Source organism: Drosophila rhopaloa, unplaced genomic scaffold (genome assembly GCF_018152115.1).
Source record: "Drosophila rhopaloa isolate 14029-0021.01 unplaced genomic scaffold, ASM1815211v1 contig_3, whole genome shotgun sequence".
Taxonomy (NCBI): Eukaryota; Metazoa; Arthropoda; class Insecta; order Diptera; family Drosophilidae; genus Drosophila; species Drosophila rhopaloa.
The window spans coordinates 13463552-13478712 of NW_025335123.1; the positions used below are offsets into that span (position 1 = coordinate 13463552).

The window sequence follows — 15161 nt, forward strand, 5'->3', positions numbered from 1 at the left end:
ATAAAAAAATGAGAAAACAAGTCACTTTTGGTCCATCGTCATTCGCAATCTATCTTACCTCCTATTTATCTTTTGCCCTCTTTATAAAATAGTTTGTTTTACTGTTGTACAGTAAACACTAAGGACACTAATATTTAATATCTATGAACTGAAAACATACAATATACTGATAATAGGTAGTGGCAAAAGCCAAACATTTCTGTATACCAAACAAATTATATTGAAAACAAATGATTTCTTTTGATTCACGGTTTCTAGATTTTTCTGTAGGGATTTTATTCCTTGGAGAATGGGATGACCTATCCCTACTGCTGTTGGCTTTTTATTTTGCCCTTACTGTAATCTTTGTGGCAGGTCAATGGTGTTAAATTACATATCCATTATTTGTAGTCTCTTTCCATTCGAATTTGTATCACCTTGTCTTTTGTCTCCGCTTGTTTGTTTTCCGCTTGTCTAAGCCACAAAAACTAAAGTCGAACCTAATCATCATCAGCTTTATTCATTATCACCTGTTTTTGTATTCGTTACGTTTTCCGGATTTTTAACCTCTACGTTTTGCACTGAATGACTCATTTTAAAAAACTGCTGTTGAATGCCAATTATAAACTCAATTGAAATGCAAAATGTTGCTAAGCGATATTTGCAGTTTTAGTGTTCCCAAGTGGAAATCAGGCAAAAAAAATAATACTGATAGATAGTAATTAATATTAAGTGTTAACATGCGTTCTTTTGGCTATCACCAAATGAATGGAAACAAGAAACAGGCGAGGATTTAAAAATATATGACTTTTAAAAATATTTTAAAGATGTTCATATCTTAAACCTTTTTTTTTATATATCCCTAATAAATACCAGTTTTTCTTTAACCTCTACTCTATGAATCGAAAAGCTTAAACAAATTATTAATAGCATTAGCGAAACTGAATGCCACCTGTTTTCTCGGCAACAAAGGAAACCGAGCATTAGCATAACTTTAGATAAAACAGGTTAAAGATAATAACAAATGGCATTGGATCGAGTCAAGGTCAAGTCATAGGTTCTTAGATGTGTGATAATTAAATGAAATCAAATCAAAAGCTGCAGTTACATATTTGGGCATAACTTGTCTACAAAAAAAAAAGTGTAATCAAAAATTGAAACCACCTATTTCAATCTAAACACAAAAAATCTTATCAAATCTTATCTGAATGAGACCTACTTTCTTGGAATTTTAATTGAATGGCGACTGATAAACTAAATCATTTGCCAGAAATGATATACAATCGTGTCACAATATAACAATAAATAAAAAAAGCTATTAATACAAAAACATCCATGAGTTTAAAATAAGCTTATTTATATAATTTTCCCTAACCCTTTTTTACCCACAGAATGCAATATTACAATTTCTTTTTAGCCATTCGTTATGGCGTAATAAACCCAATGCAGCCACCCTCACAGAAAAAAAAACTAAAGCAATTTGCAATTTACGGTGAACAAAATAACACTGTGGAAACTAAAACCCCAGACCAGCTTTTACTTATTTTCTCGCTCAGAATTGCGCAGGAAAAATGCAATTACGCTAAGGAAAAATAATACCAACGCCCCCACAGGACAAAAAATGAAGGAAACCATATAATTGATTGCAAGGAAAATAAAACCAAAACCGCACAATGGCGAAGCTTTAGCCAATTAAAGGAAAATAATAAATACGAGAACTCTGTGTTAGGAAAAAATAAAAAGTATTGGTTGTCAGAGAAAAAAATCTACTATAGAAAAATAATACCCAACAGTGGAATAACTAAATAATTGGAAAACAAAAATAGTAAACTGAAGGACGCAAATTTTAGACAAGGTAAAATAATATACACAGTTTTGAACGGATTACTAGTATGTAAACTAATATGTGGCTCAACTAATTTCTGTTCATCGAAAATTATGTAATTAAATACATATTTGCCTGTGGGAAAGCCAACACTCGCTTTTCCCGTTTTCAAATTAAACGGACAAAGGAAACTAAATAATTTATAAATAGGAAACAATAGCAGTTACAGGAAGGAAATATGAAGGGATTGGGTTTAAATAATTAGTGAATGGAAAACAATGATGGGAAAAATGCCAGTTGTTCTAATTCTGATTAAGACGAAATGCAGCTTAAAACTTGCACAAAGTAAAATTCAAAACAGACATTAACGACATGGAACTGAAAGTAAACTTAACTTTAAGACAACATTTATTTGTATGTTAAGTGCAAAAGAAAGATAACCCAATTTTCAACTAAGAAATAATGCAGGTGCTACATAAATCTCTTTCTATCGAATTGTAACCCCGAAACAGCATTACAAGGATATACAAATGTGAACCATAAATATTGGTACTTTCTATGAAAAAAAAGTCAGAGTAAAAACCTTGGTTATTTAGAAAAAATTGAAATGAGCTCATTTTCCATTACTTTTTCCTACGCTCGATATGATTCACGTTTTTTAGGATAAAATATACAGATAATTTAATGTACTTTTTGCTTTGAAATTTCAGTTAATTTAATATGGAAATATCAGGCGGTAAAACTATTGCTCATTCGTTCATTTTGTTTTTTTCCAAGTTCGATGCAGTTTTTTACTTTTCGTTTTTTCCTACTTGACAGGCAAGGAAAACTGAATGGAATGGGCTGGAAAAGACAGCAGCAGCAAGAACACAGGAAATGAGCTTTGCGGCGGAAATTTGCTGGGTGGAAATGGGTATGTTTGATTACTTGTATTAGGTCGCTTGTCCACTTTTTTTTTCTTCCTCTTTTTTTTTTTCATTTGTCCTTTTTCCCCACCAAGTTGTACATACGTCTATTAAACATTAACTCACCTGTGAAGCGATGCTGCATTTGATGGCAGGCGTTGCTGATAAGCGGACATATTGGCAGCCTGTTGCTGTTGCTGCTTTTGGTGTTGCTGCTGTTGCTGTTGCGATGCTTTATTCTGCTGATTAGAGATGCTGATAGATGATTGATGCAAATGATGGGACGTTGGTCCATTATCATGCTGCTGCTGCTGCTGCTGTTGCTGCTGCAGCTGTTGCTGTTGCTGGTTGCTGCTGGCAACAACACGTTGCTGCTGGTGATGCTGCTGCTGCTGCTGCTGATGGTGTTGCTGCTGCTGATGTTGCTGCTGCTGCTGCTGCGCACTGTTGGGTGTGTTGTTGTTGTTGCTGCTGCTGCTGTTGCTGGTGCTGTTGTTGTTGTTGTTTGTGGGCGGCGGAGCACCGACCTGCACTGAAGTGGAGCGTATAGCTGCTTCCATTTCATGCCGAACTCTTTTGGCTTAAACACTTGTTGTTGGCCGCAGAATTGATTGATTTGTTAGGTGTTGTTAACGTGTTGCTGTTGCTGTTGCTGCTGCCGACAGTTGCAACATTATTGCACTGCGACATTCTCTCGGAAGTGCCCCACAAAAAAATATCGCTTTAATGTTAACACTTGTATTTTTTTGTTTTAATTTCCCTTTATTTATTTCTTTTTAAGTTTAACTACTTTAGTTGCTTTTCGGGTTGCTGTTGTTGCTGCAACTGGGCAACAACAGTTGCCTTAATGCGATTGCATTTTTTTTGGCCGCACTTTTTTCTTTGCACATTGAATCAATTATTTATATATATATAATTTTATCTCTTGATATTCTTTTCTATTTACACATATGCACTGCTCTGAAATAATGATAAAGAAGGGATTTTAGCACTAAAAATTATTTTCCGTTTCTTATATAATTTCTTTTGTAATTTTATTTTAAATGCATCACTTCACTTTACGCAAAAAAAAAACATTCAAAAAATAATTGTTGTGAATTGCTTTAGCAATTTAACACTTTAAAAAAGTAAATCGGTATGATGTGTGTGTGGCCATATTATATCTTGTATTTCATTTTCTTTATTTTTTTATTATTATTAATTTTTTTTGTAATCCTCTAAACGAACCGAACCGAAAAACACGACAACGCAAACGAAACGAACTTTTCCATTAATTAACAGCTTTTGCACACTTATTCAGTCCTCTAGCCCACTCTCGCTCGCACACTCGCCTCCTTTCTTTCGCTCTATCACAAGAAACACACACCGAAAAAAAAGAGGGAAAAACAAAAGAAGTTTACTTCGTTTTATCATCCATCCGTCCGTCCGACCGCCGTCCGATTCGACCTGCAAAAAGGAAAGAAAGAGAAACACTCTGATTAGTTGCAAAAAAATTAAAACACAAAAAGACACACACGAAAGAAACAAACGATAGCAGGCATAGCAGGTTAGATGATTAGAAAATCGATAATGTCCATAAATATTCCAGCAGATAATGTTCCCCAGTCCCCCAAAAACCCCCGAACCCCGAACCCCGAACCCCCAAACCCCAAACCCCCAAACCCCCGAAACCACAAAACCCCGGGTACCGGTTTGAAGTGCAGCGCATTATCGCCCGTCTGCGATTATTTCTGTCATTGAATTGCCTGTGCCTGCCAGCCAGCCATCGCAATCCGTATTTTGTTATCGACCAGGGGCTTAAGATATTTACGGCCAAAAGTCCTCCAGATCAAGCATTCGACGGCAACGGAAAACACATTCAAGTAGCAGTGTAATTCAACAAAAAAAAAATACTCCACTGCATGCACAGATGTTCCAAATCAAAAAAAAACCTTTTTCTTTGGGCAGGTAGTTTTAAAAAAATGTAATAGAATTTCTGTTGAATTGTGTCACATTATTGTAAAAAACTTTGTCTTATACAAAATATTATTCTATCAAAATGAAAAAAAAAATCGACGGTCAAGCGATTTTTTAAAATCCATTTCCATTGATTCATGATTACTAAACCACTATTCATTAAGTTCCCATAATTATTTTTAAATAAAAAGCAATTAATGCATCAATTAAAATTCACAGACTTTAAGCCCAGCGAAATGATTCAACAATTTCTACTCGAATAGTAAATTGAAATATAAATAGAAATATAATTATTCCGGAATTTTATCATTAATTTTTTATAATGTTTGTCAAATGAGATTTCTGGCAAACACACATTAACGACAGAAAGTAAAGGCCACAAAATATTTAAAAAAAACAATTGTCTTTAATGAGAAATGTTTTTCAAACAATAATAACAAGGCAATTGTACCTAAAGCTAAACAATTTAATTCATACAATTAAAATAGAAAAAAACAATTAGCAAATTGTAAGTTTCTGGATATTAAAACTTTTAAGCAGTTTTTAAGCTGCCGTGTCAATTAAATTTCAGGAATTTTGTCTGCCTTTTAAGCCTTTATGTAACTTTCCCCGAAAACTCTTTCGTATTACCTGCTAAATTTATTTCAACACCCAATGGAACTTAAGCGCTTTAAAAGCAGAACTCATCAATAATTTTTCGCCCACTCATCTATCATTCGATAGCAGCATAACATACATATATATACATATACATATGTATAGCATCGTTTATATAACGTACATACATATAACAGATATATATGTACATACATATGTATGTACGAAAAACAGAGGAAGACAGCTGCCCTGGTAGAAAATCATGGGTGCTGAAGTTTGGCAACGTTGCCATGAAAAACTCGCAATATTTTTGGCCACATGTTTTCTACCTCTGCCGGCGACGCAGTCAGCGTTTTTATTCCTCTTTTTTTCTTGTTGTTGTTGCTTGCAGTTTTGCAACTGTGTTTGCTTTTAATGAAAGCAATTAAACTGCACGGCCGCAAATAACTAAAACAAAGCGGAGTGCAAACAACGACGAAGCGAAATAGTAAATTAAATTCACACTACGAAAATTAAATTGAATTTAAGATGCGAAAATTAAGCACGAAATTCCAGCAAAGTAAACTAAAAATAAAAAAAAACAAGAAAGAAAAGAGAAAAAAACTCAACCGAGCAGACGAAACAGTGTTGTCGAACTTCAGAGCGTGAGAAGGAGAGGGAGGGAGATGGAAGAAATAAAAAAACTTAAGCACGCGTAAAGATTAAAGCAGCGTTGTTGCCGAATTTCACAAGCAGCATGGCAAAAAAGCAAAAGGCAGAAAACAGCCCCAGTGCAAACAAATTAATAAAAATAACAACACACATACAACAGCAAACACCAACAATACATGTATGTTCATACATGTAAACGAAAAAAAAGAGGCTTAAAAACTATACGAACCAAAATAAATGAAAATAGTAAAAGCATAAAAATCCCAAAAGGAAAGCACAAGCAAAAGCCAGCAGAGCACCATTATAATAATAATAATAGCATACAAAATAAAATACTGTAGACACTCTAAAAACAAAAAAAATTTTTTATTAATATTATTATTATTATTTATATTTTCAGAAAAATATAGGCATTGACATTTCTTGCTTTTAAATTACAAACCTTCGCCGAAATACTACTTGTAAATAATATATCAAATATTTGTATTAAGAAAACAGAAATATTTGTAGAATAATAAATCATGTTTAAAGGTGACAAACAAAACTTATTTATAAAGTAAAAAAAGAGAATTCCCTGTATTTGAATCCTTGACTTTTAAAGTCCTCATAAGTTTATTATATCGAGTATGCACAGTACTAAAAAGACAAAAACAAACTTAAAGAAGAAGACGAAAATGATGCCGAGGCACATGTTTAAGAGCGAACGAGAAGGAGAGGTAGCTAAAGAGTAAGTGCAAATGAGAGAGAGGTAGTGGGAGGGAGTGGAAGGGAGATGGCAACACGAGGGGGCTCTGCGCACAAGTCAAGCGGAAGACAGAGAAAGAGGATCGGAGAGGGAACAACAAATAAACCAAGCAGTAATAGTGCAAAGAAGACGGTTGAAGAGGGGAACGGCAAAGGATGAAAGGAGAGAAAGAGGGTAAGAGGTAGAGGATAACTGCTGAGGTTCAGCAAAAACAGAGAACAACAACTGAGGCGGGAACTTCTACACAGTCTCAAATCCATACTGACAATACGTAAATATGTATGCATATACAGTGGCGCTTAAAAAATTAGTTCACAAAATATGCCAATCATCAATTTAATAAGAGTTTTTATGGTTGTAATCTGAACTACATATTAAAATTGTTTAACATGTTTTCACATATTATAATGTTTTTGATCAAAGGCAACTGTGCGTATGATTGATAAACTTGGAAACCTACGCGCAGACCCTAAAACTTTTTTCTTTTTTAATTTTCCTCTAGAATACCTTTAATACAGCAAACCGCATAGTATAATTGGGTGAGAGAAGGACCTTACATTTTTCATTCAAACTTAGACCGCCCTAATGTTTCGTACATTAGTATAAATTCATCATATGTATTTGCAATTGTAAGCCCGTTTAATTATGCATAAAAGGCACTTATTGTTATCTTTTAATGGATATTTATTAATTTGTGCTTAAATATTTCAGTAAATTTATTTACCAAAATTTTGGAAATTTCATTTAAATAAAATTGGACAGGTGCTACTTTTCAGGGCTTGGCTGTATACACACACCTATACGCATACTATGCCAAAACAAACAGTAGGCGGCATGGCGAATGGAATGAAAAGAGGAAATGGCAGAGGAGAGGGGAAGGATGAAAAGACATTCCGCGCAGGAACGTTCGTGCATGTGGTGGAGTGGGTAAAAGAGTGCGGGTGACGCAACAGCAACAACAAGTGCAAGGCGGCAGAGCCGTTGGCAACCGAATACCGCACACACAAACAGTCACACACACACTCACTCAGACATAAAACTCGCAACGTCATAAAACGAATCGGACAACAAAGCGACCAAGCGACTAAACGACGAACGACGCGACAAAGCGACGACGACAAAACGACAAACTCGCACAAATTCCCCAAAGAAGAGAACCATGTGCACGAAAGAGAGGGTGGGCGGCGGGCAGCGAGAGCGAGCGAGACAGGGCGAATGCTCTCATACCAAGTTTTGTTGTAGTCCGCTTTTATTTTGTACTTTTAAACCCCCCGCCGGCCCCATTCAAATTGGTTGGCTTTACTTTTTGGGCTATTTTCTGCATTCGCTTTTTTGACAATTTAAAAGTTCAGGCAAATGCACAATATTTATTTTGAAAAAAATTAAGTATATGTTGCAATTAAATTGGAAATAAAGAATACTAAGGTCACGTTTTTTTTGTGGTCATTTTCTTGGACACAATTTTGACCATCTGAATATTTGCAATAAATACCGAAAATAAATATGTAGTTTTTCTACAAATAAAGTTTAATTTCTTTATCGTTAAAAGTAAGCTAATTTTTAATTAATTCACTTCTACTATATCTAATGATTTTTTCCATAAGTATGTTTGTCGGTAATTAATAAAAATAAGTAATAACAATATAATTTATTTATATAATTTATATTTATAATAACAACACTGTTGTCTATCAGTGTTGTTAAACTAGAATTACTAATAAGAAATGTAAGAAATAATATAATAATATTTTTCGAAAATTGGTGGAAGAATTTTTGCGCTACCTCTGCAAATAGCTTAATTTTCAAGTGAAAAACGGCAACAGCGTAATTTTGGCTCCCACAGTGCAGTTTGTGCGTGTGCGTGTGCGTGTGTGTGTCTGTTCTTCGTGTTTATGTGTGCATGAAAAATGATAGGAGACTTTTACGAAAAAAGACGAGAAGAGAGAATGATAAGAAAGGGGGGGTGTGTAAAAACGAGTCTAACGAGTAAAACGCCGCAACAACAACAACTGCAATAAACACGGCGCGCAAGGTGAAACACGTACAAAAAGAAAAAAGAAAAAACCCCATGTAAAGAGGGAGAGCACGAGAGGGAGAGAGAGCGGTATAATAATAATAATAATTGTGGAGCACACACACACGAACACAGAGGCACGTATAAATAGCAGCGCATGCTTTTGACTGTTTTATTCATATATGTACATGTGTGGGTGTTTCCCCCTCTGTTTTGTTGTTGGTAAAGCCAGAAATATGTACAGTAAAATACATACAGACAGAAAAAGAAATAAGGAAAAAAAAGCTGAACCACAAAAAAAGAAAAACAAAAAAATCACGAGTAGGCCGAAAGCAATTTATTTCAGATAAGCGCCGCTGCCGACGTCGCTGCCCCTAGGCCCGGCTCTTCCTCTTCTTCTCCTCCTTCCTTTTCGTTTTCCTTTCCCACTTTTCGGTGTTTTGGGCAAAGTAAAGTATTGATTTTTCGTTTCGTTTCGAGCTTTAATTTAGTGCGCCTGGCTTTTTTCGGGCACTTTATATGGGCGTATAAAAACACAATGGAAGTTAACAATTTTTTTTTTAAACTTTTAGTTATTTCGATATTTTTTTTTTACATTTAATTATTATACGTCAAAAATGTTTGAGTGATATTATCGAACATTTTAGTTTGATATTAAATCATCAAAATAATATTAAACAAGTATAGAAAACATTTTTACACTACACTTTTTTTTACTAAAATGAATTTATGAAATACGTATAATAGAATTGATTTTGGTATTAAACTTAAAATTATTGGTTTTATTTCTATGTTTGGTGTCATTGAATTAGGGATTTTTGAAGGGACACATTTTTGTACTCAACTACTGTTTTTCTCAAAAAGAATCAAAAGCACATTGCTTTTAATGATTTTTTGTTTCCTTAATATTTAAAAATATTTTTAACACTATTATTTTATATTCAGCTGTATAATATTTACTTTTCTTCGTGCAAGTGTGCATTTTGTTATTGTTACGTCCGTGTTCTTTATCAGTTACTACTGTACTTGTTGTTTTTGCCTGGGAAAACGTGTTTTCCACCTCAAAAAGTTTCCACCGTAGGTTGTTTGTATATTTGTTTATGCATTTGTTTTTGTTTCGCGAAAACACGAAAGTATCTACCCACAAAAGAGACACGCACGTTGCAATTTCAAAAAGTGCAACGAAAACAAAAAAATAAATATTGCAATATTAAACACACATGCCGCACATGTGGTTTTTTCATTTTGTAGTTTTGCGAAAATAAATCAGTGCGAAATATTTGACGAAACTACAGACATACATATGTACATAGCATTGCAAATTAGAATTGCAACGAAAATATCACAAAAGTGTTTTAAATTATCCAGCTTAAGCACTTTTTGAGCAATTTTTGATTACTAGGTTTCTGAAAAACACTAATTGGCAAGAATGCGAAATATCTGATTAGAGCGAAACGGTTGATCTTATAAAACCTTGCATTTTCAAAATCTCAATTTGTTTCTTTTTCTACAAAGTTTGTTTAGTTGCTAGTAATACTGACGTGTTTCAATTTAAATTGATCACACAAACAAAGAAGACCAAAATTAAATAAACTCTGTTAATTGTTTGTTAGGTTATATTATACATTCTATTTATACATAAATACATACATATTTAAGATCTTCAAAAACTATACTGCATTATGTACCCAAAGAATCCTAAACTATTAACGATAATGAATTAGCAGACAGATCTTCAAAGCTGATCCCAATTTTGCAGTTCCGTATAGTAAGTTTCTTCTGGCCTTTTGCCTTTTGTTTTTCTTCTTCTTTCAGGTTCAAGAACATTCGGGAGGATGAGATAGTGGGAAACAGCGAGAAAAGAGGGACGGATGAAAAGGGCAGAAGGAAGGGGAGATAAGAAAGTTGCGAGATCAGAACAAGAGCAAAGAATTTGCTTTTAAATTACTTTCACATGTTCCAAGATTGCAATGGAATAAGAGGAAATTTCAGACTGGGAAAAATAAATAGAAAAAAAGTATGTTTTTATGTATGGGAATGTATGAGAGGGAGAAATGATCTTCTTTTGCTGGCGGGAATTATTCATATAAACTTTGACTTTTGTTTGTAATTTGTTTGTTTTTTTTATATATAAATATGCTTCAATGTTTGCTTTTGGAGCTGGCAAGCACAAACATTCCATTAAAATGTCAAGTAACTGTTTTATAAATCCTCTATTTTTTTTCATGCTTTTATTTCACATTGTATTGTCCGAAGAAATTATATTTTACAACTTTTTTTTGTCATAAAATTATTTATTTTAAAATATTACAATACCGTTTAACCAAGTTTCGACTATTAACCTACATTTTCAACCAATTTTCATATTTAATGAGTAACTTCGCTGATTATTTTGTAAAATGGTATTTGTGTCGGAAAAATATATTAAAACGATATGAAAACTTGTTTGCTTTTAAACATATAATGATACATGATATATATTTCTGAGATATAACTGTTTTGCATTGTCACAAATTAGATTTTATTTTAACAAAAAAAAAACGTAGAATAGCAAAATAAAAATAACTTGATTTTCAACATAAATGCATAGATCTCGAGATATCTTCGATTTTAAAACTACATTATAAATTTAAAATACATTTCAATAACATAGCTGCCAATGTAATGATCGTAAATTTATTGAAATACCTACCAGATTAACCCTGACGAATCAAAATCTAGATATTTGTATATAAACTTTTTAGCTTGCCCAAGAAAGCTTCCTTTCTTATTTCTAATCATTTCAACAATTATCACAAACTAGCTTGTTTTGCCATTTTAGTTGTAGAAATTTGAAAAAAAAAGTCAGGAACTTTTAGTTTAAGAGGTTTTCCCACCAATTGATTAACAATGAACAAACAAGGATCGTCAAAGGGCTAAAATGAATACCTTCTTAGCACAATGACGGTGGTTTCCTTTTCTCTTGTTCTCTACGATTTTCTTTTATTTTATTTTAATTTTTTTTTCTTCGGTTCTTCATCTCCTTTCGCCATCAACGAAAAAGCGAGGTTGCCAAACTTCATTCGAACGTGAATTTTTTTTTCGTTTGTCTTGCGTATTTCTTTTTGCTGAATTGTTTTTGCTTTACTTTTTGTTTTTACCAACATTTTTTGTTGTTTTTTTTTCTGGAGAAGAAAAAATCAATATGCGATTTGCGATTGTATTTAAATGAACAAGAAAAATAGCGCAAAACAACAAGAAAATCCAAGATTTATACACACAGCGCTGTATTTAAAATAGTAATATTTAACTAAAAATAGTGTTAAGTACTTTAAAATACACCAAGCTTAGACGATACTTTTTAAAAATCGAATTTTAAAGAAAAATTTAAAAATCATTGAAGCTTTTAAAGTATTAGTTTTTAAGCCTCTTTATTGTTTAACACTACTATTTATATGGAACACAACTGTGTATATAATATTATTTGTGTAAACAGTATTTGAGTGTGTGGCAACAAATAAAATATGGTGAGCACAGCTAAAAAAAAAAACCGGTTCAACAAGAAATTCTACGTGCGGCTTATATGAAAAAAAAATAAATAAATAAAAAAATATCAGAAAGCAAAGAAGACAAAACTTCGAGAGAGACAGCAACCAACAAAAACCACAGGCCACGTATATTTCATCTATGTATGTATATATATATAGTATAGTTATTCACATTTTAACCAGAAAAAAGAAATTCGTATGACAAAAAAAAACAAGTAATATTAGCATAATTAAAATGCTAATGGGAGATTTGAATATATAGAAGTTGCTCAAAGGCAAAGCCAAGAAAGGTATAAATAAATAAAACTACAAATGTATGGAAATATATACCATATACAAAGCGAAGCCCCAAAGAACATCAAAAAATAGACACAAAAATATAAAAGAAAAAATAAACTTGATATTTTTGGCGCCACACGTATAGGTAGAAGAAGAGGAAAAACGACGAACACATGTCATGGGGAATTGGAATTTCAAACATTAAATCAAGTAGGGTTGAAGAACCAGAATTAAGTGAAAATGTTTAAAAAATGCAATGTTTTCAAAACCGTTGAAAATCTTTTACTTTAAGTTATTTCTTTTTTTTTAAATATAATATAATTTTACTATCCAAAACTATATAAACACATGTTTTTAATAGTAAAGGAAATTGCCATATCCAAATATTCCACAACTGACTAGAAAACAGTTTAAATACTTTTACTTTTATAGAAACACGGTTGTTATTATACTTTTAAATGTTCTATTATATTTGATTCAAAACACATTTATAATGAACAAAAGTATTAACTTTATTTATTTTCTGACGAGGTTCCTACTTTAACACTTTTAATGGTTTATACCAGTAAAATAAGTATCTGCTCCAAAAATATTGATAACTGAAACAAAATTCTTTAAAATCTTAAAATAAATCTCACAATTCAATACATTTCCGTTTTACCATTCAGATAAACCAATTTTATGATAAAAAGCCGAATGCACATACATTTTCCCTCGACTGAAATTTGTTATACATATGTCGTTGTTAATAATCCAATGAAGTTATTCACACTTCTAAAGTTATTAATCCAATTGGAATAAATGTATAGACTTATTATCAGATTTTTTATTTGAATCTCTCACCCTTTTTAAGTCCTGTCTTTAACTAAACATTTTGAGGACCTTTCAATTTCAGATATCTTCATCACTTACAAAAAAGTGAAAACTGAAGATATTTTTTACGTGGTTATTTTCTGATTATTAAGAAATCAAGAATTAATAAGAATCAATAAGAAAATTAGTAGGCTTTGATTATCCAAATATTTTTAAACATTTCAAGTTAAATATATTTTACACATGATTCTGAATTTTACTTATACAAAAACCTCATGGTAGACATTTCAACTATTAATAGGATAATTCAACAATATTTGCACATGTTGTTAAAAATATCTGATAATAAAAATGTCTATGCCAATTGGCTTGTTTGTAAAATATTTAAATGCTTTAACAAAATTTCTATTTCTATTTTAAATAAAACGCTACAAATATCTTAAAGAAATATTTACACGATTCTTTTAAAACTTACCCTATGGACGATGGATGATGGCTAAATCCGAGATGAAAAAATCCGTGAGAATCCATGAATATTAGTTTCAACTTTACTTTAAATTGAATTTCATTTTTTTTGTCGTGCGGCACAAATAGCGCGATATCTTATTTTCTATTGATTTTTCTCATTCCAGTAACAAGAAAAAAAAAGTAAACTTTGTATGCATATAATTTAAATACATATATATTTCTTTTTTTTTGCGAAGGGGCGGGCATAATAGCGAATAACTGTATAAATTTTTTCTTTTAGCACAGGGCGTTGTCGGGCCCAAAAAAATTGGATTTTTTTGTCGGTTGTTGTTGTTGTTTAACAAATTCTTTCTATATATGTGATCTGTGTGTGTGTGTGCGGGCGACTTCTTTTTTTAAATGTATTAAAAAAAATTAGAACACACACACACAAAGACATTTAGAAATTTTTCCACTTTAATGAGAGAGCAAGCGAGTCAGAATAGGGAGTGCGAGAGCGAGAGAGAGCGAGAAAAAAAATCACGACGCAATTTTTATAATTTTTGTATTTTCTTTAGCTCTTTTATTTGACGGCTTTACTTCTTTTTTGCTGGCTCACCGACACACACACACAAGCACACAAAACCGCACGAATATTTAATACACATATGTATTTATATATATATATTTTTTTTTTTAACGAATTGCGTTGCACATTTACCTCGGTTAATTTTCGTGAATTTGTTATAAATAAATTCGCAACGTATATGTTATCTGGCGCAAACGTTGTCAATTTTTCACATGCTCTGCGCGCAGCACACACCCGAGTTTTTAGCCATTGAACAACGACAACGACATCGCAGCGCCAACTCGAAAACGGCGACGCCGGCAGCGACGTTGGCCGCGCAATAGTGACTGCGGCAGAGGCAACCGTTTTTTTTTTTCTGTTTCAACTGTTTTCTGTTTTTCCGTGGTTCGAACTACCAACAATAACTTGACCAAACAAATACTTATTGAGAAGAACCTCAAAAATAATTGCAAAATATGTTAATTATATGCCAGGGAATTATATATTATCTTGTGTTTCATCACAGGCGACGGGTACAGAGGGAGAGCAATTTTATTTTGCTTTGGTTCGCTATTCGCCGACGTCGAGCATCAAACCGCTTCGAACCATTTCGAGCCGTTTCGCGCCGCTGCCAACCGTTTCGAACAGCAACCATCGAAGTCGAACCATCACAGTGAAGGCCCAAAATATTAAGTAGAGTGGGGATTTTTGGAGAATAACTGCCATTAATGTTTATTATTTATTCCATTATTATTTGACAAAAGATTTCATTTATACCAAAGAAAACTTAAAATTGGCATTCAAAAAATATTAAAAGATAATTCTTAGATGCTTAATGTCTTTAAAATACTTATG

At 32.6% G+C, this 15161-nt stretch overlaps 1 protein-coding gene across 4 annotated transcripts in view; it reads right to left on the reverse strand.

The window, feature by feature from the left end:
* The window catches only part of LOC108049838, a 63389-nt gene extending 48528 nt beyond the window's left edge, over positions 1 to 14861 (reverse strand). For 2 of the 4 annotated variants that reach the window (XM_017131172.2, XM_017131171.2), the window contains exons 1-2: positions 13767 to 14327; positions 2836 to 4155 (exon numbers count right to left, since the gene is read on the reverse strand). In XM_017131172.2, the coding sequence (XP_016986661.1) occupies positions 2836 to 3269 (434 nt within the window). In that variant the 5' untranslated portion in view covers positions 3270 to 4155; positions 13767 to 14327. Of the gene's footprint in view, positions 1 to 2835; positions 4156 to 13766; positions 14328 to 14459 lie in introns of those variants that run through there. The other 2 variants (XM_017131170.2, XM_017131168.2) reach the window with 2 other exon arrangements.
* Between the last annotated feature and the right edge of the window lie 300 nt (positions 14862 to 15161).